At 45.7% G+C, this 27798-nt stretch overlaps 1 protein-coding gene across 3 annotated transcripts in view; it reads left to right on the top strand.

Annotated features, from left to right (window-relative positions):
- FYN (FYN proto-oncogene, Src family tyrosine kinase) overlaps window positions 1–20733 on the top strand; it is a 142962-nt gene extending 122229 nt beyond the window's left edge. For 2 of the 3 annotated variants that reach the window (XM_075145688.1, XM_075145689.1), the window contains 2 exons: window positions 6966–7097; window positions 17734–20733. In XM_075145688.1, the coding sequence (XP_075001789.1) occupies window positions 6966–7097; window positions 17734–17942 (341 nt within the window). In that variant the 3' untranslated portion in view covers window positions 17943–20733. The remainder of the gene's footprint in view (window positions 1–6965; window positions 7098–17733) is intronic. The other variant, XM_075145687.1, reaches the window with a different exon arrangement.
- The last annotated feature ends 7065 nt before the right edge of the window (window positions 20734–27798 follow it).

Genomic DNA, 27798 nt, shown 5'->3' with positions numbered 1-27798 from the left:
AATCGCTTTGAAACAATGTCCTATATTATCTCCGTTTCTGTCTGTTTTACTGACATGTCTTTTGTTCCCCTTGGAAACCACCCAATGTATATTTTGACATGAGTAATTATTTGTTTTAATAGACAAGTATGTGACCTACTTCTGGCCAGATCTCTTCAGGCTCCTGATCCCTAGGAAATCCTCTGATGGCCTGTTTGCTTCCTGGTTTAAATATCTCAGAATAGTTTTACCCTCTTCACATGTTAGAAAGCCACGAAAACCTGCCTGACTGATGTTGAGGAGAAGCTTAGATTTTTTAAGACAATAAAAATGATTGGGTTTTGGATGGGAAAACTTTGAGCTGAAAAAAGCATAACACTGGGACTTGGCAGGGAGAGGGAGCGTAGTCGTGGGTATCTCCTACCCTTCTTCCATGGCAGAAATCACTTGTATTGTGGAAAAAGTGGCTGAGAAGGGAGAAGTAGTTTAGCTTTTAACCTGCATTGCTGATGATCAGGAGATCTGAATCGTGTTTACCTGGCTTCATCTCATGGTGCGAGTATGGAGAAGTCACCCATCCTTCCTATACTTCGGGGCAATGGACAATACTTCCTTCTCCTGACCTCAGGGTCAAGCTTAAGTCCTTCAGAGCTACAGAATTCCTTAAAAGAGAGACCCAAAGAGCTGTAATCACAGGCATCCTGTAGAAAGGTTTTCCTACTTTTGCTAATGTTTTTTTGACCCTTTCTTAAGTGGTAGCTTGTTCTAGGGAGGGGTGTGCTTTTGACCAAGCAGCACGCTCTCAATTTGCATTTCATTGTAATTAACCTGGCTTCCAAGCCAGTTGGGCAGCCAGGGTGAGCCTAGGACCTTTAATGGTTTCTAATGGGCCACTGGAATTTTTCTTCAAGTGGGGTTCGGTCCTGGTTTGTTTAGTTAAACTTCAGATTTGAGCATTGCTTGGTGGAGACCACAGTATCAGAAGGAAATGGTTGCCTCTGCTTGTTTCCCATGACCTATTACTTCAGCCTCCAAGGGGATGCATCTGGGGACTGCTCTGTTTATCTAGCTGACTACCGCTTCAATGGGAATTTTGACACGGGAGGAGAGCCTGGCCAGCAGAGGGGCGGGGGACGGGGAGCGCTCCAGACTGGCAGCTCCTGTGGGAGAAAGGAAATGTTTTGCCTTATGAAATCTGAAGATTAAAGCTCTTGGTCACTCTCTCCTCAGCAGTCGTCCTTCTCTTGGCTTAAGTATGTTAGTACAGAGCTCCCTGTCGGCATGGGGCAGAGGTGGTTTTCTCCAGCCTTGCTTGATCTCCTGCTCCCTTCCCCCACTGTCACTTTTGTCTCCGATTAAATATTTTGAAAGGAAACAGATGGGGATGCTTTGAGCCCCAGCGGGCTAGAGTGCAGGATTCCTGAACCTGTATGGGTATTACTCAGCCTGGTGGTAACGTTTTACTGACCCGTTTATTTTCTTTTTGATTTGAACAAAGGAGGCCTGACTGCTCCTGATTTATGAGAGGTAAATAAAAAGCAGTTCGTTGTCTGCACTGCCATTTCTCAGCAATCATCAGGAAGGAAAGAGATGGTCACGCCACTAATGATTTAAAGTGTGTGACTAGCAGCTATACACTGCCATTAAATAATACAAAAAAAAGTTCTTGGCTTGTAATGAGCATTTGGCTCCTCTTGCTTTTAGAGGAAGTGAGTAATCAAAGGGGAAAAACATGCCTATTAAAGTGACGCCCATTTTAAAGGCTACACTGGTGGACTGTATTGCAGCCTGCACCATCAGGGCTTGCTTCTTTTCGCTGCTGCTGTCGCAACATCTTCCCACACACACAGTGTCAGGCATTCAGTCTTGTTTCCTTCCATCGGTGATGATGCCTGTGTCAGTCCTGTAAGGCAAGTCTTAAAACCTTTGGTATCCTACAGGAAAGAAAGAAACTTCCCATCACCTCCAACAGAGGATTTCCCCTGCAGTTCTGCTACCCTTACACTGATCTGGTTCGCAGCTACGTGGAGTTTTGGCCAAGCACATGACATTTTTGTGGAGAGTGCCGAGTGCTCCACAGAGTTTCTGTGGAAGAGTTGTTACTATTCTAAGCAGTAGCAGCTGATATAAATTTAAAATTGCCTTAATAAAAAAAGAGCACAGTTATTTTCCAGGCCTTGTTTCTACTGCATACACTGGCAGCACTTGCAGCAATGCTGCTCCAAGCACACATGAAACAATAAGGGTCTTTCTGATGCCTTCCAGACAAGTCAGAGCTATTTTGGGAGCTCTAGTACATGTTTGTAAACTCTCAGATCATTTTTGCCTCCTTAACGCTTAGAAATATCTCCTTCCTGCCCTGCTTAAAAACAAGTGATGCTTCTTATTTTGATTTCCTAGAAATGAGCGGGGATTTTTTTCCCCTTCCAGGCTCTCCCCAGTCCTTTTGTAGAGACTTGGCTCCCAGCTCACCAGCTAATCAGATCTCTCTTGTTCGCAAGTGACTGCACTGAGGGCTGTAACGTCCAGGGCTTTATTCTTGTTCTTTGCCTGCTGTTCCCCGGGCGAGACGTGGAGCGGGTAGGAGGAAGGACTCTTGCTTCTCAACAGCCAGCCCCCGGGGTCCCGGAGGGGGATCACTCATGCTCCTACAGAGATGCCGTCTGCTCTGCGAGAAGGAGCGTGGCCAGGTCAAGAGGAAGGGCGAGGGGAAGGGGGGCGTGCAGGCAGCGGGCGAGAGGGGTGTTTAGACCCGCAGTTCCGCCCCTTGTCCCCCGCTTCCCAGGGAGGGGTCAGCCTGCGGAGCCTGCTTCTGATTGCTGATGTTTTGCCAGGCTTGTAATTTCACGTTCGTTCTCACAGCACAAAAAATGTAATTGCGCGGTCCCTCCCACACGGCACTCATCATCGCCTACCAGGGCTGACTCGTTTCCTGTTACATGCTTGCTTCAGCACTTCGTTTTTACCTTTTGTGGCTTTCCTTTTCCAGCCCCAGGAGCAATGCACTGCTGCACTATGTTCTCTGGTCGCTAAGCCAAGAGTTCCCATGGTTTTCGGGTCTTAGAGCTTGGGGTGCTGCGCTGGGTTTGGTTTTAAGGTACGAGAGGTAGCAGCCCTGTAGCATTTCCGGAAACAGGATCATTATCAAGCTGGCAGTGGCTCTGGGGCATGAATTTCAGAGGTTTCTGCTTTGTCGAGATTTAGATCTGAGAAAACAAAGCTCTGAGGGATTTCCACTCACCTCAGAAGAAACCGTGCTGAGAGTTGTATATCAAGGTCACTCAATTATCCCAGCCCCCTCCGCTCCTTCTCATCACGTGACCTGCTTATAGCCAACGAAGAATTAAAGCAGGGCCACGGATTGATTTTTCCCAAGGAAGTCCTCCTGGGAGATAACCTGTGTGAATGCCTGGGCAGAGCTGGGCAGAGGTCCCAAGAACAGGGCTGAGCCTCACAAAAAACCTCAGAAGTCGGAGGCAGGGCTGGCTGCCCTAGCAGTAAATTGTACCAGCAGCTTTGGCTTGATGTGGTTGCGAGCAATGCAGAAACCCAAAAAAGGCTTTCCCGAGGCTGAAATGTTTCAAAAAAGGGACAGAGATAAAAGCTGCAGATTAGTACCTCGCTTTGGGGCAAAGACAGGCTATCCTGACCTAACGAATGCGGAGCGTGGTTGGTTTGTATGCATGGAGTTACTGACCTGCTAGTTTGTAATAAAACGGGTTCCAGCAAAAAAAAAAAAGAAATCCCCCCCACTGATGTAAAGTCTGCCTTCAAAGTAGGAGATAGGCTGCCTCGTCAGCTGGGGTAATTTGGCTCATCAGATTTATTAACATGCTTGTCAGAAATACGCATTTTATCTGATGATCTGATGCTGTAATTTGTTTGCAGCACAAAGTCAGCTTGTTTAACAAGCTGCTGAGGCCTGGGCAGAGGGAGGGGGTGAGGTTTTTGATCGGTGTGTTGGGAAGAGAGTGAGCGCGGAGACTGTGTGTCGGTCAGGAGCCATGCTCAGCGCCTGGCCTGTGCGAACGCTTCGTATAGCAGTAGCAATCCAGAGGCTTCGGAGCAGTGCTCAACACCTTTGGGGATTTTTGTGTTTTCACAGACCGCTGCCTGTGTCTCCAGTGCCAGACATTAGGTGGGAGGCAGCACCTTGGGGGGAATCCCTGTTAGACACACACACTCACACGCACACAGCCCCATTCACACAAGCTGTGCGTGATCTCTTTGTGTGTTATGGCGTTGTGTTATGCGTGCGTTGTACCTGCAGCTGTGCAGGTGGCCAGCCTGGTATGTCCTCACTGGTCTCTGCTCTCCCCTTACTGATGGCTCTGCCATACTGGGTTGCAGGCTCCCTTGGACCATCTAGCCTCCAGCGTGCGTTGCAAGCCCAGAAAATCATGAGGCAGGGCTCTGCTAGCGACCTCTCTGCCAGCCTTGCTTTTCCCTCCTCCCCATCTATCACTTCAAACCAGAGTTCAGGAAATAGTGAACATGTATGAAATGCAGAACATGTGATTTTTGTATTAGTTGTTTTAGCCAGAGAATCACCCACAGCAGGGGCAACACAGAAATGTAATGAGTAGCTATCCTGTCATCGGAAAATCCACAGCACAGACTGTCTTCTCCAGCAGTGCTCATCGCAGTCCAATGGGGTTTGTACTGCTCTAGCTCTCAGCAAAAGGGATGTGCTGGAATTGTCCCCGCTTCTTACCTACTTAACTTGCTTCTTGTCTTCCCATGGTCCCTCAACGCACCACATAGTCACCTCCCAGTGCCACACTGGCAGTAGATGAGGAAGGCAAAAATACCGGGGGAATTGGCCACAAAGGAGTCTGAAGAGAATTCTTTCCTCCAAAGATGAGTTGTAGGTGGTTGCTACCTTTGGATATGAGTATGAAGCAAAAGGGAATTAGACCAGGTTTGGCTCAGCTGCTCAGAAAAACACAGCTGATTAAAGAAAAAAAAATTGTTGAATAAAATGTGTGCAACACGCAAACGAGCAAATCCTCATGCTTAGCTATCTCACACACCACCAGCCAACGTCCAAGCCTTCAGGCTGCTGGCCAGCCTGGAGGTATTCGTTCAGCTGGCCTGGTGCGCGTGTGCTATCTCAGCTGCACGTCTGAGAGAACAGAGGGACATTAGCCCTCATATTCATGGCATGCCTGCATAAGCCCATCTAAAGCCACGCCATGTAGGCCTAGGGAACCCAGCCACCAGATATACGCAGCGTGCAGTTTTTCCGGGGATCGGCGAGGGGTGTATAGCCCCAGGATCTGCCGGTGGCTGGGGGAGCTGTTTGCCAACCCCACGTGGCTGCTGGTTCTGCTGAAGCAGGGCCAGCTTCCAGGACGGAGGCTCAAGTGATGGCAGGCTGCTGCTGCAGAGATCTCAGAAATCATAGCCAAAGCAGATTTTAAGAGAAGGTGAAGTTCTGTAAATTTTGAGTCTTGTAAACTAAGATTGGTCCCAAGAAGAAGTGTAAATTAGGGAGATTAAGAACAAAGCCGAGCACGCAAATTTCAGCTCCTGCCTGCGTATCAACTAATGAAAATATAGAAGAGGCAGACTTTTTTGAAAGTGAATAGACATCCAAAAATCCTCCGGCACCTTTGCAAATCTAACCACTGACTTCAGGCATTAGGGATTTGAAACTTTGTCTTGTGTCTTTTAATTTAGCAGGACCTACTTGAGCAACTGCAATTTTCCCTAGAAAAACGTATTTGTTTCTGAGTAATATTCTCTCTTAGGATCACTTAAATGTAGAGCAGGAAAACTTTTAGCACACCTGACTTTTTCCTAAGTAAGGAGTTGAGAATTACCATGTTTACTTTGTACTCTTGAGTCAAGTCAGATTGCAGCGTATAGCAGAAGATACGGGGCATGGAGCACTGGGTATGATGGCAGAACCGCGCCAGCAGGGAACTGTAAACAGTGCCATAACTTCACTCCCTGAGAGTGGTTTGTCCACGTTGTTACACTTTCCACACGCCTCCTGAAAGTTAAGGGAACTTTTATGAGAGGGTGGTGAGAAGTCAAAGTCAGTCTGTTTCCAAATTCAAGAGTGTTTGTCACTAGGGATCAGCAATAAGCAATGCAACTCTTTTGCCTGTATGTTAATACAAGGCACCAGGGAAATGTCTGCATATTTTTTGTACATACTACGAGTTAATTATTACCACCAGACTTTTCTTTAAAGTCATACTGAAAATATTTTCCCTAAGAAAACAGTAAATGATTGGAAAAGCAAATAAATCAGTGTTTAAAGGCTTGTTATCTTACCATCCTTACCACAACTGGCTCCTGCAAGCTCTGATGATGGATGAGCACATTACAACTGCACGTATTTAAGACACTACAGGCTTTTCAGTGCCAGGAGCTTAAAGTACACTGTCAAGTTATAAATCACAGGCCAAAGTTGTGCCTTGACATCATTGCACTCCAAGCAACTCGAATGGCAGTATTATTTTTAAGTCCTTGCATGTTTCTAATGAAATATTAGGTTTGTTTTTAATTTACGTTTTTACCATGTTTGTTTGTTTTGCATTTTGCTCAGCTTGAGCAGGGAAACTCAGAGGTACATTTCCAATAAATCTCACTTCTATTCATACGTGCTAACTATGTTTGACTTGCAAATATCACAGGGAAATGTTAATTTAAAACACTTTGGGAGAAAGAATTCCTATTATAATGGGCTTACTGTTTTTTAATTTTTTTTCTTTTATAAAACTTCAAACCTGAATTAAAATGTCTTAGCCTTTTCTTGGGATGTGGGACAAACCCATCCCTTCCCTGCTAAGTCTTTCCTTCTGCCCTACATGTTGCACCCGCCTGTCCTCTCTGACTGTTCTCCATGGAGCTGTTTGTTAACCTTACCTGCAGCTCTGTCCACCTGCACGTGTTGCAGAACACAACAGTCACCTGCGAACTGGTACTTTGATTCTGTCTCCATTCTGATTAAGACTCATTTATTCTTTCATTAGGTGCAAAGTTTCCCATTAAATGGACTGCACCAGAAGCAGCATTGTATGGAAGGTTCACAATAAAGTCAGATGTGTGGTCTTTTGGGATCCTACTGACAGAGCTGGTAACAAAAGGGAGAGTGCCATACCCAGGTAAGAAAACAGTCTGAGCCCTGCTTCACTTGGGGAAAGGAGTGGGAACAAGCCATATGCTTAAATTGGAATGTTTATTTATTTTCACTGGGCTCAAAGGAGGATGGTTATCATGCGTAAGTTCTGTGTATGCTCGAAAACGGTCCTGACTCTGGAAGCTGCTGTATGATGGTCATGATAACAATGACAAGAGGCCAGAAAATCCAACATATTCATTTCTAATTTTTTAATTGTTCTCAATTCAATTAATTATTAATTATACTATTTAATTATTAATGATTAATTAATTAATTCTAGCCAAATAATGAAAGCAATGTAAAATTACTCTACTGTGGAACAAATAGCTCCCCATGGTATTGCATTCACTTTAAGATACCAACAGTTAAACTCCCAGAGTGGCATTCCTCCATTTATTCTGTCAGTCTCGTTCTCTGCAAGGTTGGATGACTGTCTGACTGTCTGGTATTACCAAATCTTTTTTATGAACTCTTAAATTTCAATCCTTGCTTTTGAGATGGATAGAAAGGAAAGAAAATAATTCTGTAATGTGCAGGCTGGAGCTCATGGCAGGGTCACAGCGGGGCCAGATTCTCTGCATGGGGGAACTAGAGGCCCCATGGCTCTTTGTTGAAACCCTGCCAAGTGTCCGATGGATTAAGATTTGTAGGAGGGGTGACTGGATCTGCCTATGCAGAAAGAGCTTTTCATTCTGTTGCCCCCCTGAAGATTGTAGGCATTCAGGTGAAGAGGAAAGGAGTGAGGTGAAAGCAGTGCATTACATGGAAAAGAATTTAATCCCTTCATTTTCTTATCAGCACAGATACTAACAACAGGGCATCTAGCTGCATCTTTATTCTGTTTATAAAAAAAAATTCTCTAAATACTCACCAGTATGGGTGTGAGCACTGCAGCTGATTTAATGGAAAGTGCCCTAAAGCAGTTTCAATTTTCCAATCTGTGCCATGATCAAGCAGTCAGATCCATACATCAAACTGCACAGGAGAAGCATCAAGGTGGAGTTCAGTTTACCCTGTGGTATCTCATGCCACTTCAGCGGGCTGAACTCAGCAAAACTAAAATCCCAGAGTTTTACCAGAAATTTCAACTTTGCTAGCACCTAGTAGCCAATAGCTTATATTTGGGAAGAGAATATGGGGACTGGAAGGCTTCTCATGATCAGCAGTGAATTTTGGCATGATTAACAGGGAGCAGCTTAGGAAAGCTGTGACTGTGACAACAGAATGAGGTAGCAGAAAGCGAGATGACGTGTTTCTGTGGGATGGATGAGTCCCTCTGCCCAGCACTTCCCCCATAAAGAAGAGCGGGTGTTGCCACCACACGGAGTGGCTGTGTCAGTAGCCGGCACGCAGGTCTTCTTGCCATGAGGATTACTGGCAGTGGTGTGGGAGAGCCGAGATTTCCGCAGGTTTATTGAGGGTTAAATGCAGACATGGCACGGTGTGCAAAGATTGAAGACAGAAGGAAGATGTGTAAGACTTAGCTGATACGGTGTTGCTCCCAGAGGGTGGGCAACGCTCCTGCTGGGCTGCAGGAAGAGGAGATTCCTAGTCACCAGCAGCAGAGCGGGTGCACAGGGCCTCTCGCCAGCCGGGGCAGAGTTAAGGTGAATTTTTTCCCTGAGCTCCACATTGGTGGGGAGAGATGCTTAGGGACTAGCCTTCTCTCTTATCACGTGCATGAGCACAGACACACGCACACACGCAGGAAAAATACTATTCCGGGCAAAAGTGACCGTCTAAGCCCCATGTTAACTCACAAGTTTGTAACTGAACACAGTGTTGGTCATGGCATGCACTTCCCAAGTGTTCCTTTCCCTCCCTGAAGGAGAAAGAGGCCACTGGATGTGCATTTAATTGCTTGCAATATATAACTTCTTGTAGGACCCATGACAGAAATCTCAGGCATGGTCTGTGTCCTGAAAATGTGGACAGTTTTATTATGTGGCAGTTTGAGCACATCAAAGACAACTGGTGGCGTCTCTCCTCTTTCAGCGCCGTCCTCTCCCTTCGTCCCTCACTCATAAAGCCCTCACACACTGGAAGTCCTTCCGGCTCACTCTCCCCAACCCGTGCTGGGAAGACATCAAGTAGCTGGAAGCAGCTTTTTGAGTGTTACATGTCACAGAGTCAGCAGTTTTCTGGATGGTCGTGTACTGCCTCGGTTACGCACTGCCTGAGCTCTACGCCAGGGCCCTTCCTCCCCACTGGGACTCCCGCCCTGCTCAGCCAGGAGGCCTTAACCATTCTCATGGTCACCATCACTCCCCTCTCTGTCAGTTTTACTAAGGGCAGCCTCTATTTTAAATTAGAATTTCCAAAGACTTTGGAGATTTCAGTTCAGTTTCATTCCCCAGACCCTAACTGGGAAAGCTTTTATAGGCTGAGGCAAAGGTGGAGGGGAACTGGGGCCTTCTCAGAACGGTCTCGCTTTGCCTGTGGGTTGAAAAGAGGGCTCAGACTTCCCAAGGTGACAAAGGCCTCCTGAGCTCCTCAGAAAAGACTCTATTTTCCCCTGACATAGAAAGGATCATCCATCTCCTGCTTCACGCTGGGGAGAGGAAGGACCTCCTGGAAGGATAAAGCTTCATGAATTCAGGTCCCTGTCTGGGGCAGGGAGTAGGGTTCAGATGCACCCACAGGGCTTTTCCTGCCATCGCAGCATGGCTTGCGCGAGGAGGAAAAGATGGGAGTTCAGCCACCCTGAGAGGCAAGACTGAGCCCTCCTCACCCAAGTAGACAACCTATAGGTGAGAGAATGCGGTTTGTAGGCACTGCCAACCACTTTGACACACAAGGCATGTGGATTTGCAAGCTCTAGAAAGGGTCAGCCTTGAAACAAAGAGGGTCATGGAGCTGTCGCTCTGCTGTAATACCCAGTTTCTGAAATAGTTGTGGGCATGTTGTCCTGATGTTCCTGCTCACAGCTTACAGGCAGGGGGAGTGGGGAGAGGCCCTCAGACAAAGGGATTGCTCTCTTGCTTGACAAGATCTTAGTGCCCGGAGAGGTTATTTATAGCACACACCCCAGTCCTGTGGTGGTAACCATGCCCGCAGGGCACCGTACCTCATGCCCTGGAGAACCAGGCATTGTTTTCAGCTTGTGTAGAAGGAAGGAGAAGCACAACAAGGAGGACAGGAAGGAGAAGGCAGGCAGTATATAGGAAGGGAACAGATGGTGTGGAACAGGACTTGGCATTCATTGTCCCCCAGGTTTCAACCAGTTCCTGTCCTGATGCCCCATTTTGGAAGAGAGGCTGGAGCAGTGGCGGGAGATGTGAGCAGTAAAGATTTTGCTGGAAGAGATGAAGATCAGGCTGGAGCTCATAATCAAGCCTTGCCCCAGATGCTATAGCTCCCACAAGCAAGACTGACTTTTTGACAGGTGTCCTCATCTTCATCCTTCAACCAAGCCCGTTTCTCTGTCAATGGATGTAATGGACTGCTATGATAACTAATTTATTAGTGCGTTTCCTAGCCTTCCCTAATGCTTTCCCATTCTTTTCACAAGGCAGTAGATTGAAATAAGCAACTTTCACAGTCTTTCTGGGCATTGAGGTTCTATTTCCACTATTACAGTGGGGAAATAAAAAACAAATAGGGGCAGAAGAGGAGCCAAGTTTGAAAAATAGTCTGCTTAGTCGACCTTTTTCAGTGTCTGTTTCTTTCCCCTTTCACAAATTCCCCTTGGATGTTAGTTTTGTTTTTTTTAATGGTGTTTAAGAGTAGGAGGCTGCATTTCTCTAGCAGTAGTCAGAGAATTTGGGTTTTTTTAACATGTTGCCTTTTGGATAGGCAAAAATCTTAGCTGCACTAAACAAGCACCTCTGAACTTGCCCCTTCTGCTTTCTGCTGCACTTGTCACATCAAAAGCATTTACATTTTATGTCTAGTGTGACAGCCACCATGATGCTGTCCATATTTCTGCCTCCAGCCAGGCTGGTCTTTGAGTTTGGGCTCCAAGCAGCTCTGCAGTCCCTGGGGAGCTGTGTTCAGCCTCCTCATCCCTGGGGGAAGCTGGGCCACAAGTGCCAGAGAGCGCATGGTACACTGCCCAAGGCTGGGGCTGAGTACACATCAGTGAGCCAGCATATGTGTGTGTACCGTCATCATGGATGGTAGATAAGGAGTTGAGAGAGATGCGTACTCAGCACATAGCACAGATAAGCTCAGGTGGGTTTCTCTGTAACCAGGAAAGGTCCGCTCACAAATGCTGTAGCTCAAAGTTGCATCTCTTATACCAAGCAAATAATAACCATTTGAAAAAAACAAAACAAGCAAAAATCCCCCAACAGATATTGATAACCTAGCTTTGTGGGTGTTTCGAGGATGAGGAGTTGAGGGTTTTCAGGCCTTAATTTCTAAATGAAGTGGCATGACTTCCAGATTTTTAAAACTTGTTACTATTGCACAGAAATAACTAGATTCATATTGTACTCAGTAGGAACAGCATTATGCTTCAAAGGTTGTCTTCCTTTAGGAACAGCTTTCCTGTTCCCTTCACTGCACTATCGTGCCTGCTTATGGAATAATCTCCCTGCCTAAGCCACATCCCATCCTTGTGCCATCACCTCTGGCTTTTCTTTGGGGCTGTCTATGGAAGTTAGAAGTTCTGCTTCTAGATCAAACTGAACAAAACCCAAAAATCAACCTGTCTCCATTGTACCTCTCTCTTTTGAGAGCATGCTCTGAGTGCCAACGTGATCCAGCCCTTCTGGAGGACTACACTACCTTCCCATCTGTACTAAGAAGGGCCAACATGTCCACGTTTGAGCAACCTTTGAACATGAGCAGAGGCACAGCTCTGGGTTCTTGGAGAATCTGAAATACAGCTTTTCTGGGGATGGACAGCAGCTGAGCTGTTGTTTTAAGAGTTCTACTTTAAGCATTTGTGTCTGTATTAGTTTGATCATTGGTCTGAAAGCATGCAGTGGGTCTTGAAGGAGCATAATTCTCAGTCCAATAGAAGAAAGCAAGAATAAAGTGGCTTAAAACCATCACTGTCCTCACTGGACTTCACGTTGCCCAAAGTAATCTATATAGCTTATTAGCTTTGGATGTGGGGATGCTGCCTAGTTACAGTAATGTTTCTTGTCTTCTGGAAGAGCAGCACTGCCCAGATCTGTGCTATTTGCACATCTGCTGTCCTCCATCTAATCAAGCTCCTCAGAGCACTCCAAAGCATTTTCCAGTGTTTTCTTTAGCCACAACTGGAAACTTTACATCCTTTTTTATGTCACAGTAACTCTTACTACTGCAGCTCTTCTAGGAAAAGTCAAGCAGCATTGCGTTTCTGTCCCTAGTCCACATGGGCAGTAGATTTTTATTGTATTGAGCATTAAAGTAGCCGTATCCTGTGGCATCCTAAGATTACTGGAGGTTTCACTAATAAAGCTAGATGGTGGGAGGTTATTTCATTTTTGGCCTTCTCGGGGAATAAAAAGCTAATGGAAAAGCCATCTTTTGGAGATTGGATGTTTCCTTCTTGGTCCAAATGGTAATTCTAGAAATATCATGAGCACAAACTGATTTTTCAAGCAGGTGAAATAGCTGTAGTCTACAGAAGAATATTGCTGAGTATTTTATTCCACAGATTTAAGGATTTTAGGATAAACTTTTAAGAGGTCTAGAAGCATACTGCAAGCAGAATTTCATTTATTATTTACTAAAAGAGTTGAAACTCTCGGGTATTCATTAGGAGAGAGGAGTTGTACAGACTGCTCAAATATTCTCTCTCTGGTGTTAGAAGTGCAGATACAACAGGCTCCTGCTATCAAAAGAGAAACACTAAAACCTGTAGAATAAGATAAGTGAATCTAGATAATAGGTTTGTAAACATAAATAGACCTTTTAAGAGGTAAAAAGTATACCTGAAACACTGCTGGTTTTTTAAGTCTGACTAATAATCCAATCGATTTTGAAAAAAATTTATTTGAAACTCCTTTTTTAAATTAGCAGCACACGTCAAAACCAACAGAATTTCTTTGGCAAATCCCAGGTGCTGCAGCCCTTGCTGGATGTATGAATTCCAGTAAGGAACATGAGGATTACTTGGTTTAGTTTCATATCTGGGTTTTACTGGGAGGGAGGGGAAAGGAGAAAGGAAAAGAAGGGCATTTTCCTGGATTATACTGTGATGAGAAAACCTGGCTTGACTGACTTTCCAGGGACAAAAAATGACTATGATTTCAGACAGCAATGTCTCTTTTATGTTCTTTTTTCTATCTTTTTTTTTTAAAAGGGAAGTGAAGAGCTGTTTATGTTTTTCCTCACCCCTCTCTCTCCTCAGGGTTTTTCTTCCAGCATACAGTTCGTTATCAAGTTTCAGAGTGTGCTTCGCAGCACTGAGTAATGCACTGGATAAAAATACCAAACATTTGATATCTTAGAATAACAAATCAATTGGGAAGGAGCTTTTCTGCTGCTGTGGCTTCCACTCATTTTGTACTTAAAGGGGTACTGCCAAAATAAAAACAAAGAATGCAGTTTGTTTGTGGTTTAGGTATATACAGTAGATGAGTTACTGGTAGCACTTATTTTCATAGCCTTTAATACGTAAGGGAGGCAAAGCACGGCACAAGTTCGTACCCCGACACATGAGGTAATTCAGCTGATTCAAAGACAAGGATATGAAAAAAGGGTGCAGATTTTTGTTCAAAACAAATCAAAAAAACTAATATTGAGAACACAACATGAGCAAAATGCCCATTTTTTTCTTGTAGCATCCTGAAAACAGCAAGACCAGAAGGTTTGGGTTGATGCTGCCTTTAGGTTGTTGATGACTAACAGACCACTAGCGTTGTTTTGTAATTTAATAAAAAAGTAAAATATGTTTGAAAATATTCTTGTTGGATAATGAGGAACACCCAAACGTTTGTTCAGCATGTGGCAAGCTTTTCTGGTTTGTTGTGAGCCTGTGTGACCTAACAACATCAGTTTGGAGTCAATATTACAGGAGAATCTTAACTCTATGCAGAATTTGATGTCTGCAGAGGACCATTATTACTCTATTTTCATCGTTCTGTGGAGTGCTAACCATGGACCACTTTAGGTGCCATACAAAGTGTTTGCTCCTACTCATAAACATCTAGCATCAAAAATACAGTGGGTGGATGCAGGTAAATCAAACACAAGAAACCAGAGCTAAAGTGTTGGTCTGCAGGTTAGGAAACACTGTAAATCAGTAATCTAGTCTTTCTTTTTGCAATTATCACTGCTAAAGGGAATGGTAAGGAGAGGTTTGTAGGAGGATGAGGCAGTTTTCTGGGGAGGTTCCTCCATGCGCAACATAGGCAGCATAAGAAACATTAGTGCTTGTTTGAAAATTGAAAGTGCTGCAGTAAGCTAACCAGAACTGTGAGTTGACCAGGATATGGCCAAACGAGAGCCTGAATGCTAGTGGGGCAGCTTGTGAGAGGCTTTGAAAGTGAAAACAAGCAGCTGGTATTTTACATAGTAAGCAGCAAGGAGCAAGTGGCAAGACCATGCAAGGGGTGGTTACAGTAACAGGCTAGGAAAATGATCCTTGCAGATACGCTGCGTATGGGTATCAGTAGGAGAAAATTACCCTGTCAAGATAGGAGGAAAAGGTGTTTTGTAATCCTAACATGAGATGAGAATCCAGATGTGGATGGTCAGGAAAGGCTGTATTTTGCAGATGCTTCTTTCAAAACATCTTTAAGAATTAAACACAGCCAGAACATGAGGACATAGAGTAAAGACCAAATCCAAGGATACAGCTAAGTTACCAGCCTAAATGCTAGGCAGTGTAAGTATATTATTCCCACCAGTCAAGGTGTAGAGTAGACAAATGAATCTGTATTGAAGAAGGTGGTTGAATGATTTCTCACAAATAAGTTTACCAAAAATACGAGGTAGAGATGATCCCCAGGGTCCTGAAGGTGGGACAAGAAGATTCTTCAAGAGGACACCCTGAAAGAACAGAGTGGAGGAGACCCAGGGAAGGATGGTGTCATGGAAGCCAGGGAGAGGATAAGCTAACAGAAAGAGCAACACCAAGGTGCTAGTTTCTAGATTTGGTCTTGGAGGAACTTAAGTCCATGGGACCCGATGAGATCCATCCGCATGTCCTGAGGAAACTGGCAGATGAAGTTGCTAAGCCACTATCCATTACATTTGAGAAGTTGTGGCAGTCTGGTGAAGTTCCCACTGACTGGAAAAGGGGAAACATAACCCCCATTTTTAAAAAGGGAAAAAAGGAAGACCCAGGGAACTACAGGCCAGTCAGTCTCACCTCTGTGCCTGGAGGAAGATCATGGAACAGATCCTCCTGGAAGCTATGCTATGGCACATGGAGGACAGGGAGGTGATTCGAGACAGCCAGCATGGCTTCACCAAGGGCAGGTCCTGCCTGACCAACCTAGTGGCCTTCTATGATGGAATGACTACATCAGTGGACATGGGAAGAACTACAGATGTTGTCTATCTGGACCTCTGTAAGGCCTTTGACACGGTCCCCCACACATCCTTCTCTACTGTCCGGTGGGTGAGAAATTGGTTGGATGGTCTTATCCAGAAGGTAGTGGCTCAATGTCCAGATGGAGATCAGTGACAAGTGGTGTCCCGCAGGGGTCTGTATTGGGACCAGTACTGTTTAATATCTTCATCAATGACATAGACAGTGGGATCAAGTGCACCCTCAGCAAGTTTGCAGATGACACCAAGCTGAGTGGTGCGGTTGACACGCCTGGGGGACAGGATGTCATCCAGAGGGACCTGGACAAGCTCATGAAGTGGACCTGTGTGAACCTCATGAGGTTCAACAAGGCCAAGTGCAGGGTCCTGCACCTGGGTCAGGGCAATCCCCGGTATCAATACAGGCTGGGGGATGAAAGAATTGAGAGCAGCCCTGCCGAGAAGGACTTGGGGGTACTGGTGGATGAAAAGCTGGACATGAGCCAGCAATGTGCGCTCACAGCCCAGAAGGCCAACAGTACCCTGGACTGCATCAAAAGAAGAGTGGCCAGCAGGTCAAAGGAGGTGATTCTGCTCCTCTACTGTGCTCTGGTGGGACCCCACCTGGAGTACTGCGTCCAGCTCTGGAGCCCTCAGCACAGGAAACTCATGGACCTGTTGGAGCGGGTCCAGAGGAGGGCCACAAAAATGCTCAGGGGGATGGAACCCTCCCCTATGAAGAAAGGCTGAGAGAGTTGGGATTGTTCAGCCTGGAGGAGAGAAGGCTGCTTCTTCTTCTCTAAGGGAGACCTTATTGCAGCCTTTCAGTACTTAAAGGGGGCTTATAAGAAAAATGGGGACAAACTTTTTAGCAGGGCCTGTTGCGACAGGACAAAGGGGAATGGTTTTAAACTAAAAGAGGGTAGATTTAGACTAGATATAAGGAAGAAATTTTTTACAATGAGGGTGGTGAAACACTGGACCAGGTTGCCCAGAGAGGTGGTAGATGCCCCATCCCTGGAAACATTCAAGGTCAAGCTGGACGAGGCTCTGAGCAACCTGATCTAATTGATGTCCCTGCCCTTGGCAGGGGGGTTGGACTAGATGACCTTTAAAGGTCCCTTCCAACCCAAACTATTCTATGATTCTATGATTCTAAGTGTCCCTACTAGTTCTCCTGCAGAGCTGCTTGGCAGGACCCACTAAGACAGGGGAGTGAAGCCTGCAGATATTTTTCAGCAGAGGTCTGGGGCAGGGCTTGCCAACTGGCAAGCCACAAGGCTTGCAGTCGGTGTGCACACTTTTCCTGAAATACTTCTGCATGCCTCGGTGCCAGTCTTACCTTTGGTACTGTTAAACAGCCAAAGGAATTACTGGAAGAGATATTTCAACTAAAGCTGAGGTTGACTCCAGTTAAGGTACAATGAAGAGCACTTCAGCAGAGGAATCAAGGGTTGAAGGGATTGCATAGAAAAGACAAGGTAGCAAAGGGCCTGGCTGGCCTCTTAGAGACAAACATGATGGTAATACAACTTTTTACCTTTTTTGAGGGAGCGCTATGGTTCTGCAGTGGAGCTGGTTTGCTTGGCGTTTGACTTGACTTGTCTCTTCTGGGTTGGGATGGAAGAGTGGAATATAGTAGAAACAATACTAACCAGCACAAATCGAGAGAATGCAGATCAGAAGCAGCAGTAAGCTTCTGAACCGATGTTGAAGGTAACGCTGCTGGACATCCCTGGTAGCCCAAAGTAGCAGAGTTTGTCTTGAAGTCTCTGCAGCGTGCCCTCACAGAGCACTTTAAGAAGGGCCCACGCTCAGCGTGAGGGTTTCAAAAATTCATCTTAATTTCTAGAATTTCGTATAGTATTTGTTGTAATGCATTTATTTTCCTTAACCACTTCACATAATATATTTCACGGCTACTGTTGTTGGAGAGGCAAAGCGCCAAATCCTGCTGAGTAAGCCAAGAGGGTAACCATGAGAGCAGTGTTTTACTCATCCCTGGATCCTAAAACCCCCTACTGAGAAAGCAAATAATCCAGGTTACCTTGCAGTAGATGAAGAGGACATTGGGGTGGTTTTGTTTTGCTTGTCTGAACCAAAAGAAATTAGTATGATCGAGAAAACCATATGTATTGTAGATACATTTATACTCGGAACACGTCTTCTGTAATTTACAGTGTGGATTTGTCTGCCCTTTACAGGCATGAATAACCGTGAAGTCTTGGAGCAAGTAGAACGTGGTTATCGGATGCCATGTCCTCAGGACTGTCCCATCTCCTTGCACGAGCTTATGATCCACTGCTGGAAAAAAGACCCAGAGGAACGTCCAACTTTCGAGTATTTGCAGGGTTTCCTTGAAGACTACTTCACTGCAACAGAACCCCAGTACCAACCTGGCGACAACCTGTAAATCCCTGGTCTCCAGACACTCGTGAATTCCCAGGTGTTTCTCAGCCCTGCCCTACCTGTCCTTCAGCTTCCAACTCCGTGATCGGCTTCTCCAGAGTGCAGCATCTTCCAGCACCGCCGTGCACAGGAGGGGCTGAAGCTGGGAACTTCCATAGCCCTTGCCTACGACCACTTGTCCTAATAATCTGAATGTCCTGGATGAAAAGGAGAAAAACACTTGTTTTTTCTTAATCAAAGACTCCAAAACTGCATTGTATTGATGTTATGTAAACTGCAAAACCTCTGTTCATTGTAAATAGTAACTCAGTGCCAATAACTGATCCTAGTGCTTTCCTTTTTTTAAAACGCAAAACCTATGTGATTTTAACTAGTCTTCTCCTGATTCAACTAAAAGTATTATTTTCCAGAAGTGGCCTCTTTGTCTAAAACATTTTTTTTCATGTTTTAACAAATAAAGAAAAAATCAGGACAGGTGTTTGGTTTTTTGCTTTTTTATATATAAAATATATATAATATATATACATACCTGTACATACAGTATATGGGTGCTATTGCAGAGGAAACTCATTTGGAATTGAATGAATCCTGCTGCAGCAGTACCCAGAAAGTGATAATTTTACTGCAGACATGAAAACACTGGTGGGATTCTGAAAGCCAGTGATCTAATTTTTGGCTTTTGCCAAGCATGATTTTTTTAAATTGGATTGCACTTTTTGTTTATGATTATGTACCTGTAGATGGTTGTAACTTTGCTCTTTCAGGAATCATGTGCTGTATTTACAGTAATGTTTCCAATGTTTGACAAGTGTGTGATGATTTGTTCTTGAAATTAAAACGAACGTATTTAAAGCAAGAAAACTACACCATCACCGTTTGAACTGGAAAATTGAAACTGCAAGGACTTCTTGTATCAAAACATATACTGAAATGTTTCGAAAAGATTTATTAAACAGTGTAACCACATTCAGATGGTCTTAAAATCATAGCATTTTAGCCATGTCCACCTGCTAAACTGTTGGTCATGCAACTAGGATTTTTCTGTTTTATGTGTAACATTTTTCCATTGTAAAATAAGTGTGTTAAATGTCCTGTACTGCTAATGAAATTACTTTCTCTATGTCTGCAAGTTCTCCAGTGGAATTACTATGCACTTCTTTACATTTCATGGGGGATGCACAGAACAAAGTATTACCTTTTCAGTTGTCTGTACCAGCCTTGAATTACTTACGTTTAACCAAAAAAAAAAAATTCCTTTCTATTTCTATTGAGTTTTTAATACTGAGTTGCAAATTTTAAAGTCTTAATTACATTTTGTTATGGTTTATTTGCAAGTTTACATTTTAAAACTGTTTAACTTTCTTAATTTAGTAATTAAAAAAAAGAGCATTTTACATTTGGATAGTTGTTCTTTTGTTTAAACTGTGGAGATAATGGTGGAGATGAGATAAAAACTTTTCAAGAAGGGGTGTCATGCCATTTGGGGCATCATATTTCATAGGAGTGTGCAGACCAGTTACCTATGGGACATCATTTTCCAAATTATGAAGTCAATATGTTTTTAAACAGCTGGAGTTCAACTGTAAGGAAGATGGTTGAATGCGTAGCTAGTCTCTCATTTCTCTGTTTTACAAGCGGTTTATTCTTTAATAGTTCTGTTGCATTTAACGTGAATACTTTTACATTTACAAATGTTGCAGGAAAAGATTTTCTATGCCTTGTATTGCTGTTATTGCTTTAAAATATTGCAGTCAAGTAAGACTTCCTGACAGTTGAAACTTTTTTTTTAATTATTTAATACTTAGATTGTGAATTCATATTCTGAATATACACACATTTTCTAAAGAGAACCTTTTTCCGTTCCTGAAAACTAACCCAATAATGAATTGAGATTCAGAGAGCAAATTGTCATTGTTGTTTTAATATTTTCTATACAAAACGTTGACTGAAAATCCTCTTGCAAAGGAAGGTTCCACACTTAGCCTTTCTTGAAGTGTGAATTTATATGGCAATGTTGCTTGTTACCAGATTTCCATGATAAATTGGTTAACGTTTTACATGTAGAGTCTATAAGTAATGTTATGTACATGATATATTCAATGTTGCTGTACCTGTAGCTGTGGAGTACTGAAGAGGCCATAATTCTTGTTGGACTTTTCGCGTCCTCTTAGTACTTACAAAGCAGGTCGTGGTCCTCTTTTTCCCACAGCTACCCCCCTGCCTTAAAATGTCATCCACTGAACTGAGGACTCCGTAGCAACTCAGCGGGCTGGCGAAGCCAAAATGTCACATACTCAGCCCAGTGCTCGGTGGCAAAGCGTGGCCGTTCTGCCAAGTTCCTTAGCAGCCTTTGCTATGCCACAAACTTAAGCGCAGTTTCCATCTGTAATGCAGGATGAGCCTAAAACATTAGTTTTGCCTATGTTTCTCGTTGGAAGTAAGACTCAGATGGGGCGTTGTTGGGGTTTTATGGCCTTTACTTCTGATTCTTGGGTTTGTTGTTTCTTGTATCGCATTCAATCTATGAGTACCATGTTGGTCTCTGCCGCATCTCTGCCTGCAGCTGGCTTGTGTGCAGACTGGTGCCGCTGTTGAGTGGCAAATCCAGACCATTTCTCATCGGTAGCTCTTCTGCTTCTTTTTCTTAATGTTGGGAGTTTTGTTGTTTGGGTTTTTTAATCTCTCAAATAAAAAACATTAGCAAAAATTTAAACAAGGTTGTTAGCATTTTTGCTATAAATTAATAAAAACCTTTTCTTATGCACCATGTATATACCACAAATAGCTGTGTGGTGACTGTAAACATTGAATTATCAGATGAAAAATCTCCTGTTCCCTCCAGTAATTTATTTAATGTAAGGCTAAATAAATCCTATGCAGATAAAAACAATTGGCCAAACACTCGCCCCACTAGCCCACCTGACTCCCAACTGATCCTTGGTGTGGTGGCAAAATTCCAGAAAAGGCCACCTGCCAGCGGCTGACAAGACTCCATGGGGTGACCCAGGCATCTCTAGGCCAAGCTTAATCCAATACCAGTCCCAGGAAAAATGACAGGTGGAAATGCAACACTGCTGCGAAAGGGACGGTTAGTACGATTAATGCCTGTTGACGTATTTCTATGAGAAGGAAATGACATGAGACTTGGTGGGTCTTCGAAAACATCCAAAATTTGTCAAAGGCACTGACATGATATTCTTTGGCTTCTGCAAGCAGTGTTCAACTTAGTTCTGTCTGACATTCTGGGTTTTATTTAATTACCACTGTAGAAAAGCAAAGTAAATAAAAAACAGAAAAGTGATTAACTGCTAAAATTACAAGAATAATCATAAATGGAAAATCTGTCTTCAGTGCGAGTGTTTCTCCTGAAGCCTCTAGACTGGAAAGGACTACTTGCAGACCGAGAAGGCAGATTGCTAAATGTATTTGACCGTGCCACATAACTTCAAGGTGAGTGGGAAGTTGCTCAAATTTATTTTAATATGCACCATCCTTTTCTCAAATGCTGCAATAAAAAATGCAGCACACTAATGAATGCTACCACATTGTACCCGAGGGGTTTAAGGGCCTCACATGAGGCTGAGCCGAAGCATGCAAGCATGCAAGAGCTATTAGGAGATATACAGTAGCTCCTCTTCTAATGTGTAGACAATATTCATTCATCAAAGGCTTTTCCTGTCTAATGGGAAATTACCACCAGCAGTGCAGACAAAAGGATATTTATTTTCTCCAATTGTGTCAGTTTGAGGGTCTGTCTGTTTTTCAAGAATAATTGAAGTCTGTTTGTAGCTCAGAAATCTCATTGTGTTCTGCAATCTCCGTAAGCAGTGATTATAATTTCCTGTGACTCAGACACAGGGAAATGTTATCACTGAAGGGGCTCCTGTCAGTTGGGCCAGCATTCCCTGCCATCCTAACTGAAGAATGGGGCACTTCAGTTTCGGATTTTCCTGCACAGACCAAACCAGAACCCGTGTCCTTTCAGCAGAAAAGGGAAAGAGGCCCCTCGCAAGGCTGCCGCTGGCGTAGGGTGTCAAGTCTCTCCTTCCCAGTGCTTCTGAATTTGTCAGGAGAAATTCTGACAGCTAAAACCAGGTTAGTGAGACTCATTTTGAACGTTAGAGGTGAAATGCTAGCTTTTCCTGAGTCTGTGAGATATTTTCTGTTGACTTTTAATAGAGCCAGTGTTCTTATGTCTGTGTGTATATCTATCTATATCTCAAAATGCAGTTCGCACACAAAACATCTATACCTAAAAACATCAATCCACCTCCTTGTATTCCTCCCCTGCAGCTGAATGCTTAACAAAAATGTAAGACTGGGACATGAGTAGATTAGAGGACAGAATGGTGTTAACAACAAAAGAGCTTCTCTTGTTTCCCTTTTTTATTTTTTTCCTGGCTCCCACTACTTGGTCAGTTATAATCCCTATTCCCAGGCCAGGAGAGGGGTGGTAGCAGGAAGCGCTGCTGCGGCAGCCCGGCGATGCTGTGGGTCTCTGGCTACTGCAAAGCAACCTGCAGCTGATTTCAAAGTCAGGGAGGGAAGACATTTCTTCCGAGGGCTTGGCTGCAGTTCGGGGCCTGTGGTGCGAGTATGCAGGAGGGCCGAAAGGGGAGAAGAGTGCCCTCCCAGGAAAAACAGCTCGTTAGCTGGTAGGCTGTGCATCATGTTGTGAAGAGGGAGATCCAAAGGCTGCAGCACCAGCTGTGCTCGCAGCGCCCGTGTTTCGCTGTGGCCAGGGATTTAGGTGATCAGATTAGAGCAGGCTGGTGAGCCTCAACTGCAGTTTCTGTTACCAAGCGTAAACATCTTCCCTGTTATGGGTGGGGGTAAACAGTATATATTCAAGATGGGCAAAAAAATCACAGGACTGGTGTGCCTGTGACTGAAAGGCAAGTGTTGCATCTGCCTGACCAGGCCAGATGGGAGTTTGATTGTTCGGCTCATTGCTGGGAATCACTTGGCATTAGGCTCTGTGAATAGCTAAAAGGGCAAAGAGCAAAGAAATGAGATTATCTCCTTCCTCTACGGCCGGGCTAGAGCTTGCTGAGGGCTCCGGTTTGCTTTTTTGCGCACCAGCATCGGTTGCCAAGCCCCCACGCCCAAAGTCTTGTGAAGTTTGCTCAGCTACTTATTGTCACAGCTTCACACAAAATCCCTGAGCCCTGTAATGGATGATTTTCATCTGGAAAAAGAAAAAAGAAAAAAGGATGCAGGGAAGCTTTCTGACCATGTTGTAGCTTTACTCGCTGACCCTGGGGCTCACCCTCATGCTGGAGGCCTGCCCAAAAGCCCTGGCATCCCCTACGCTTTATTCACCGCCACAGTTCAGGCTCTGGGCTGCCTTCCAGCCCCGCTACGCTGCTGGATTTCCCCAGCTAGCAGTTGCTGCTTGTACAGGAAGGGTCCCTGGTGTTGGGAAAGAGGTGCGGGGGTCCCAGCACGCCCCTCCTGGGGCCGCCCTGGCCGCTGGGCCAGGCTCCCAGGGGGAGCGGCAATGCAGAAGGGGCCTGCGGCTTCCCTTGAGGCCCCTTTGCCCCCCGGAGCCGCCGTGCTCCTGGCCGTCGGCAGCAGCTTGGGGACGGCAGTGTGTAGCTGCAAATGGGTCTTGGGGTGACTTGGCGGGGGCTGTGTTGACACAGGCCACGGTCCCCAGCTCTGGTGATGACAGAGAAGCAGATGCTAACTCCTGCTCTCCCAAAAAAGCAGCGGCAAAGAGCCAAATCAGGAACCGCTTTGCATCTTAAAGACAGAGGACTAGGTACGTTTGATCACACGAGAGCTTAAGTGTTCCCTCAAATTCCCATGCCTCCCAAAAGCAGCGCGGCCACCAGCTGAGCTTTGTATATGACCTCATATACATCCAGCGTATAAAACACATACCGCATACTGAACATTTGCATATGTTACACGTCTTTTGTTCCACTTGGGTGGCCTTCTCCTCCCCTTCCCCCTACCTCTCGCCCCATTACTCGCCCACGCAGCTCCCCTCACGTTATTCTAGACGTGTCATTTCTGAAGGACTATATATCCCGGTCCTGCGGAGAGTGGGGGCTCTGTTAATTGTCAAATGTTGAGTGGGTAACAATCAATGGATGACTAATTGGAAGCAAGGGGGAATAAAATAGGTATTACTTAGCTTCTGCTCTTAATTAAGAGGATGCATAATGCAGTGGGGAAAATCTTAACAAATGGCAGGAGGGTTTTTGTCATTATGCAAGGTTTAATTAGAAGCATTGCACAAGCTAACATTCAGGTACTATTTTCTTTCCTTTCAGGTGTCTCTCCAGGGCGTGACTGAAAAATGCCAAAGAAAAGCCTTAGAAAAAAATAAGTGGAAAATATTTTTGTAGGCATGTGCCTAGCAATCTAAACAGCAAGACATGGAAGAAAGCCCCAGATTCGCTCGCAGTGCAAAAGCCGCGAGGGGCGAGCCGAATGCAGAGAACTGGAGCGAGAGTGTCGTGTGCGTTACGTTGAGGCAGATGGGATTAAATGCTCGTTGCAATGTCTCCAGGTTAATTCACAGCACCAATATTAAAAGTGGAGCAATGTTACAGTGCTTTATTTGAACAGTTAATCATTTGGAAGCAAAACCATTTATGATTTAGTTCTCTGAATGTATAGATGCGGTAGGAAATACAAGAAGCGGCACTCGATATTAACATTATCTTCCTAATCAAAAAGAAATATTACAAGTCCTGAAGGACCCGGAGCCACTTTTTATAAAAAAGCTCCATGTTTGTTGCCTTGCCAATGCAAACACTCATCCTGCACTTGAATATTAATCTGTACTTTCTATGACAGGCCCAATAGGACGCATCACATTCTGCTTGTAAATAACGTACAGATGAGATACTAACTTTAAAGAGTTCACAGTATGATCCGGTTTTCAGTGAAGTCAGCAGGAAGACTTCAGAAATACAAAAGAGGCCTTCAGAAGGCAATTAGAATGGCCTCAGTTTTGGGGACAAGGGAGGCTTTTGAAATGCTGAAATGAACTTGGATATCTGTTCTCTAAGTGTCCTGATCCAAAAACGCGTTAATTGATAGCAGTTTCTACAACATTGTGGGAGGGTACTTAGGTTTGGGCTGGACCTCATCTTTGCTTTGAAACCCACTCAGCAGACAGTGCTGTTAACACAATTAGCAGAGAGTGTCTTTCAAGCATGGTTTTTTTTCCTCTTTCTCAGGCTGCTAAGAAAGTACGTAAAGCTCAAGTGAGAGGAACTGCTTCAAGTACCTGCTGGTTTCTGGGGTTCGGCAAGTTAAAGAGGGGACAGAGACTGGTCCTTTGGCCGTGGCTGCAGACACCATTAGGTCCGTAGGTGTGATTTCTGGACGTGGAAGTGCTCACACGAGGGCCAGATTTCATAGCATATTCCCCAGGCATCGTGTCCTTAGGAGCCAGGCTGCTCTGTGCTCCTTTCTTTGGGCCACAAATACCACTTCAAATGAAGATATGTATGAGTGGTCAGGATGGAAATGACCCTAGGAGACTGAATGCTGACTGAGGTAGCATTAATTCCCAGGGGCATTTCTAGGTGGCCAAGTAAAATATATATGGAGCTACTGGAGGGAGCCCAGCAAAGGGCCACAAAGATGATAAAAGGACTGGAGCATCTGGTGTATGAGGAAAGGCTGAGAGAGCTGGGACTGTTCAGCCTGGAGAAGAGAAGGCTCAGGGGGATTATATCAATGTATATAAATACCTGGAGGGAGGGTGCAAGGGGGATGGAGCCAGGCTCTTTTCAGTGGTGCCCAGTGACAGGACCAGAGGCAGTGGGCACAAACTGAAACACAGGAGGTTCCCCCTGAACACCAGGAAACACTTTTTTACTGTGAGAGTGACCGAGCACTAGCACAGGTTGCCCAGGGAGGCTGTGGAGTCTCCATCCTTGGAGATATTCAAAACCCAGCGGGTCATGGTCCTGGGTAACCATCTCTAGGTGTTCCTGCTTGAGCAGGGGGGGTGGACCAGATGATTTCCAGAGGTCACTTCCAGCCTCAACCGTTCCGTGGTTGTGTATGTGAATCTGTGTGGAAATGAACAGTCTGAGGCTTTGTGACTTCTCCGTCCAGCCGCATCCCTGATGTTTCGAACACATGCCGGCCCTCAGGCACCCCACCTGGCCAAGCTCTGCTGGGGCAGGCTGGTGTGGGTCACAGCCACAGCCACCCTCCTCTGGCCAGCTGGCAGCTGCCTATGGGGGAGGCAGGTGGCCACTGTTGTTTGCTGGGTGTTGCAGCCCAGTGTCCAGGGTATGACCAGTGGAGAACGGAAGACGACTGTTCATAGGCGTTGTTGGCAAGGGAAGCCGCTCCACTGCGTGAAGGGAGAGGTGTTTGATAGCTGCACAGCAGAGGCCTTTAAGAACAAACCCCACAGATACGGGTACTGATGCACTGTCCCTGTGGGAGACTCTGCCCACCAAGTCCCCGTGCCCAGCCATGGCTGCCTGCACTCCCCGGGGAGCTGGTCGACGCACTACAAACACTACGCAAGTCCTTTGTGTAAGCCCCAGGAAGGTCAGGCACCCCTTAGAGCAGCTCTCCTTCCCCACTCCCATCCTGCCTACATTCACCAATGCCCTGATTTTGGCTCCTGTGTGGCCTCGGGCCCCTCACCTCCCTTCCCCACCATGGGGCACAGGCTGCAGCGGGGCCACTGCTGCTCCCAGGTGGGAGGCCGGCGGGGAGGCTGGCGAGCAGGGCAGCCGCCAGAGCCGGGTTTGGCACGACTCGGGGCTAACGCAGCCCCGCTGAAAATGCCAGCTGTCGTGGTGTTCATGGTGCAAAACAGCCGTGCAGCAGAGCTGCCACGCTTGAGTCCAAACCAGAGGGATTAAACCTTGAGCTGACTCAAAACGGCTGCGGTTGTAATGCAGCCTCTCTGGCCGCAAGCATCGACCGCCCGTCGCGTCTGAGTCTGGCTGGGACCCACTGGCAGAGCAGGGGTTGCCTGGGCAGTCTGGGGGCAGTGAAGGATAATCCTGGGACATCCCAAAAGGGAGGCTTGGTATCCTGCTGGCCCGCACCTTGGAGGAGGGAAGGAGGGAGGGAGGGAAGAGAGGGTCAGGACCGTCAGCAGAACGGCAGGGCTGACGTGGGGTTTCTCCAGGAGGAAGGTAAGCTCAGGCTGCGGGGCGTCACTGCACTGCCGCCAATACAATCGTATTTAGTGCTCCCAGCCGCTTGAATTTTCCCTCCGGAAATATGGGCAGTCATTCCCTGACAAGAGGAAATAAGTGCCTGGGTCACAGCTTTGCCTTGCAACTGCAAAGAGGGGCCGGCAAGGCAGCAAGCACATCCCGGGGGAGGAATGCCGGGCAGGCGGCTCCCTCCTCCCGCCCCATGTCATGGGAAGGGTGCAGGAAGGAGAAGCGGCGGCACTGCCCGAGCAAGGGTCTCAGGGCTGGGTTAGACATCCTCGTGCGCACAGGCTGGCCGATCAAGCGTTAAGGCAGCATGTGGTGGCAGCCCATGGACGCCTGGAGGATGAAGAGCCGTGCACAAGTTGCAGCCAAGTCAGACTCCTCCTAGGGTTAAACTAAGAAAATGTAGGCTAAAGATCAGGAAGAGCTTCTTGGCAGGGAGATGCGCCGAGGGGGGTCAGGAAAGCGGTGCGCAGATGAAGCAGCCGGCGTGGCTTACCGGGGCTCTTTGAACCCCACCACGCAGTCAGCGCTGGCATTACTTGGCTTTCAGGAGCTGTATGAATACATAAAGGTTTCAGCTTGTAGGAAAAATGAGTTTCTGCTCCTTGGGGGTGTAGAGAGAAACTTGGAATTGTCTAGAAGTCTAACCTAAAAAAAAAAACAGACAAGAAACCCTTTTTTTGTTCTTTATATAGTTCT

Source organism: Calonectris borealis, chromosome 3, assembly GCF_964195595.1.
Source record: "Calonectris borealis chromosome 3, bCalBor7.hap1.2, whole genome shotgun sequence".
NCBI classification, from domain to species: Eukaryota; Metazoa; Chordata; class Aves; order Procellariiformes; family Procellariidae; genus Calonectris; species Calonectris borealis.
This window is presented reverse-complemented; position numbering and strand designations above follow the sequence as displayed.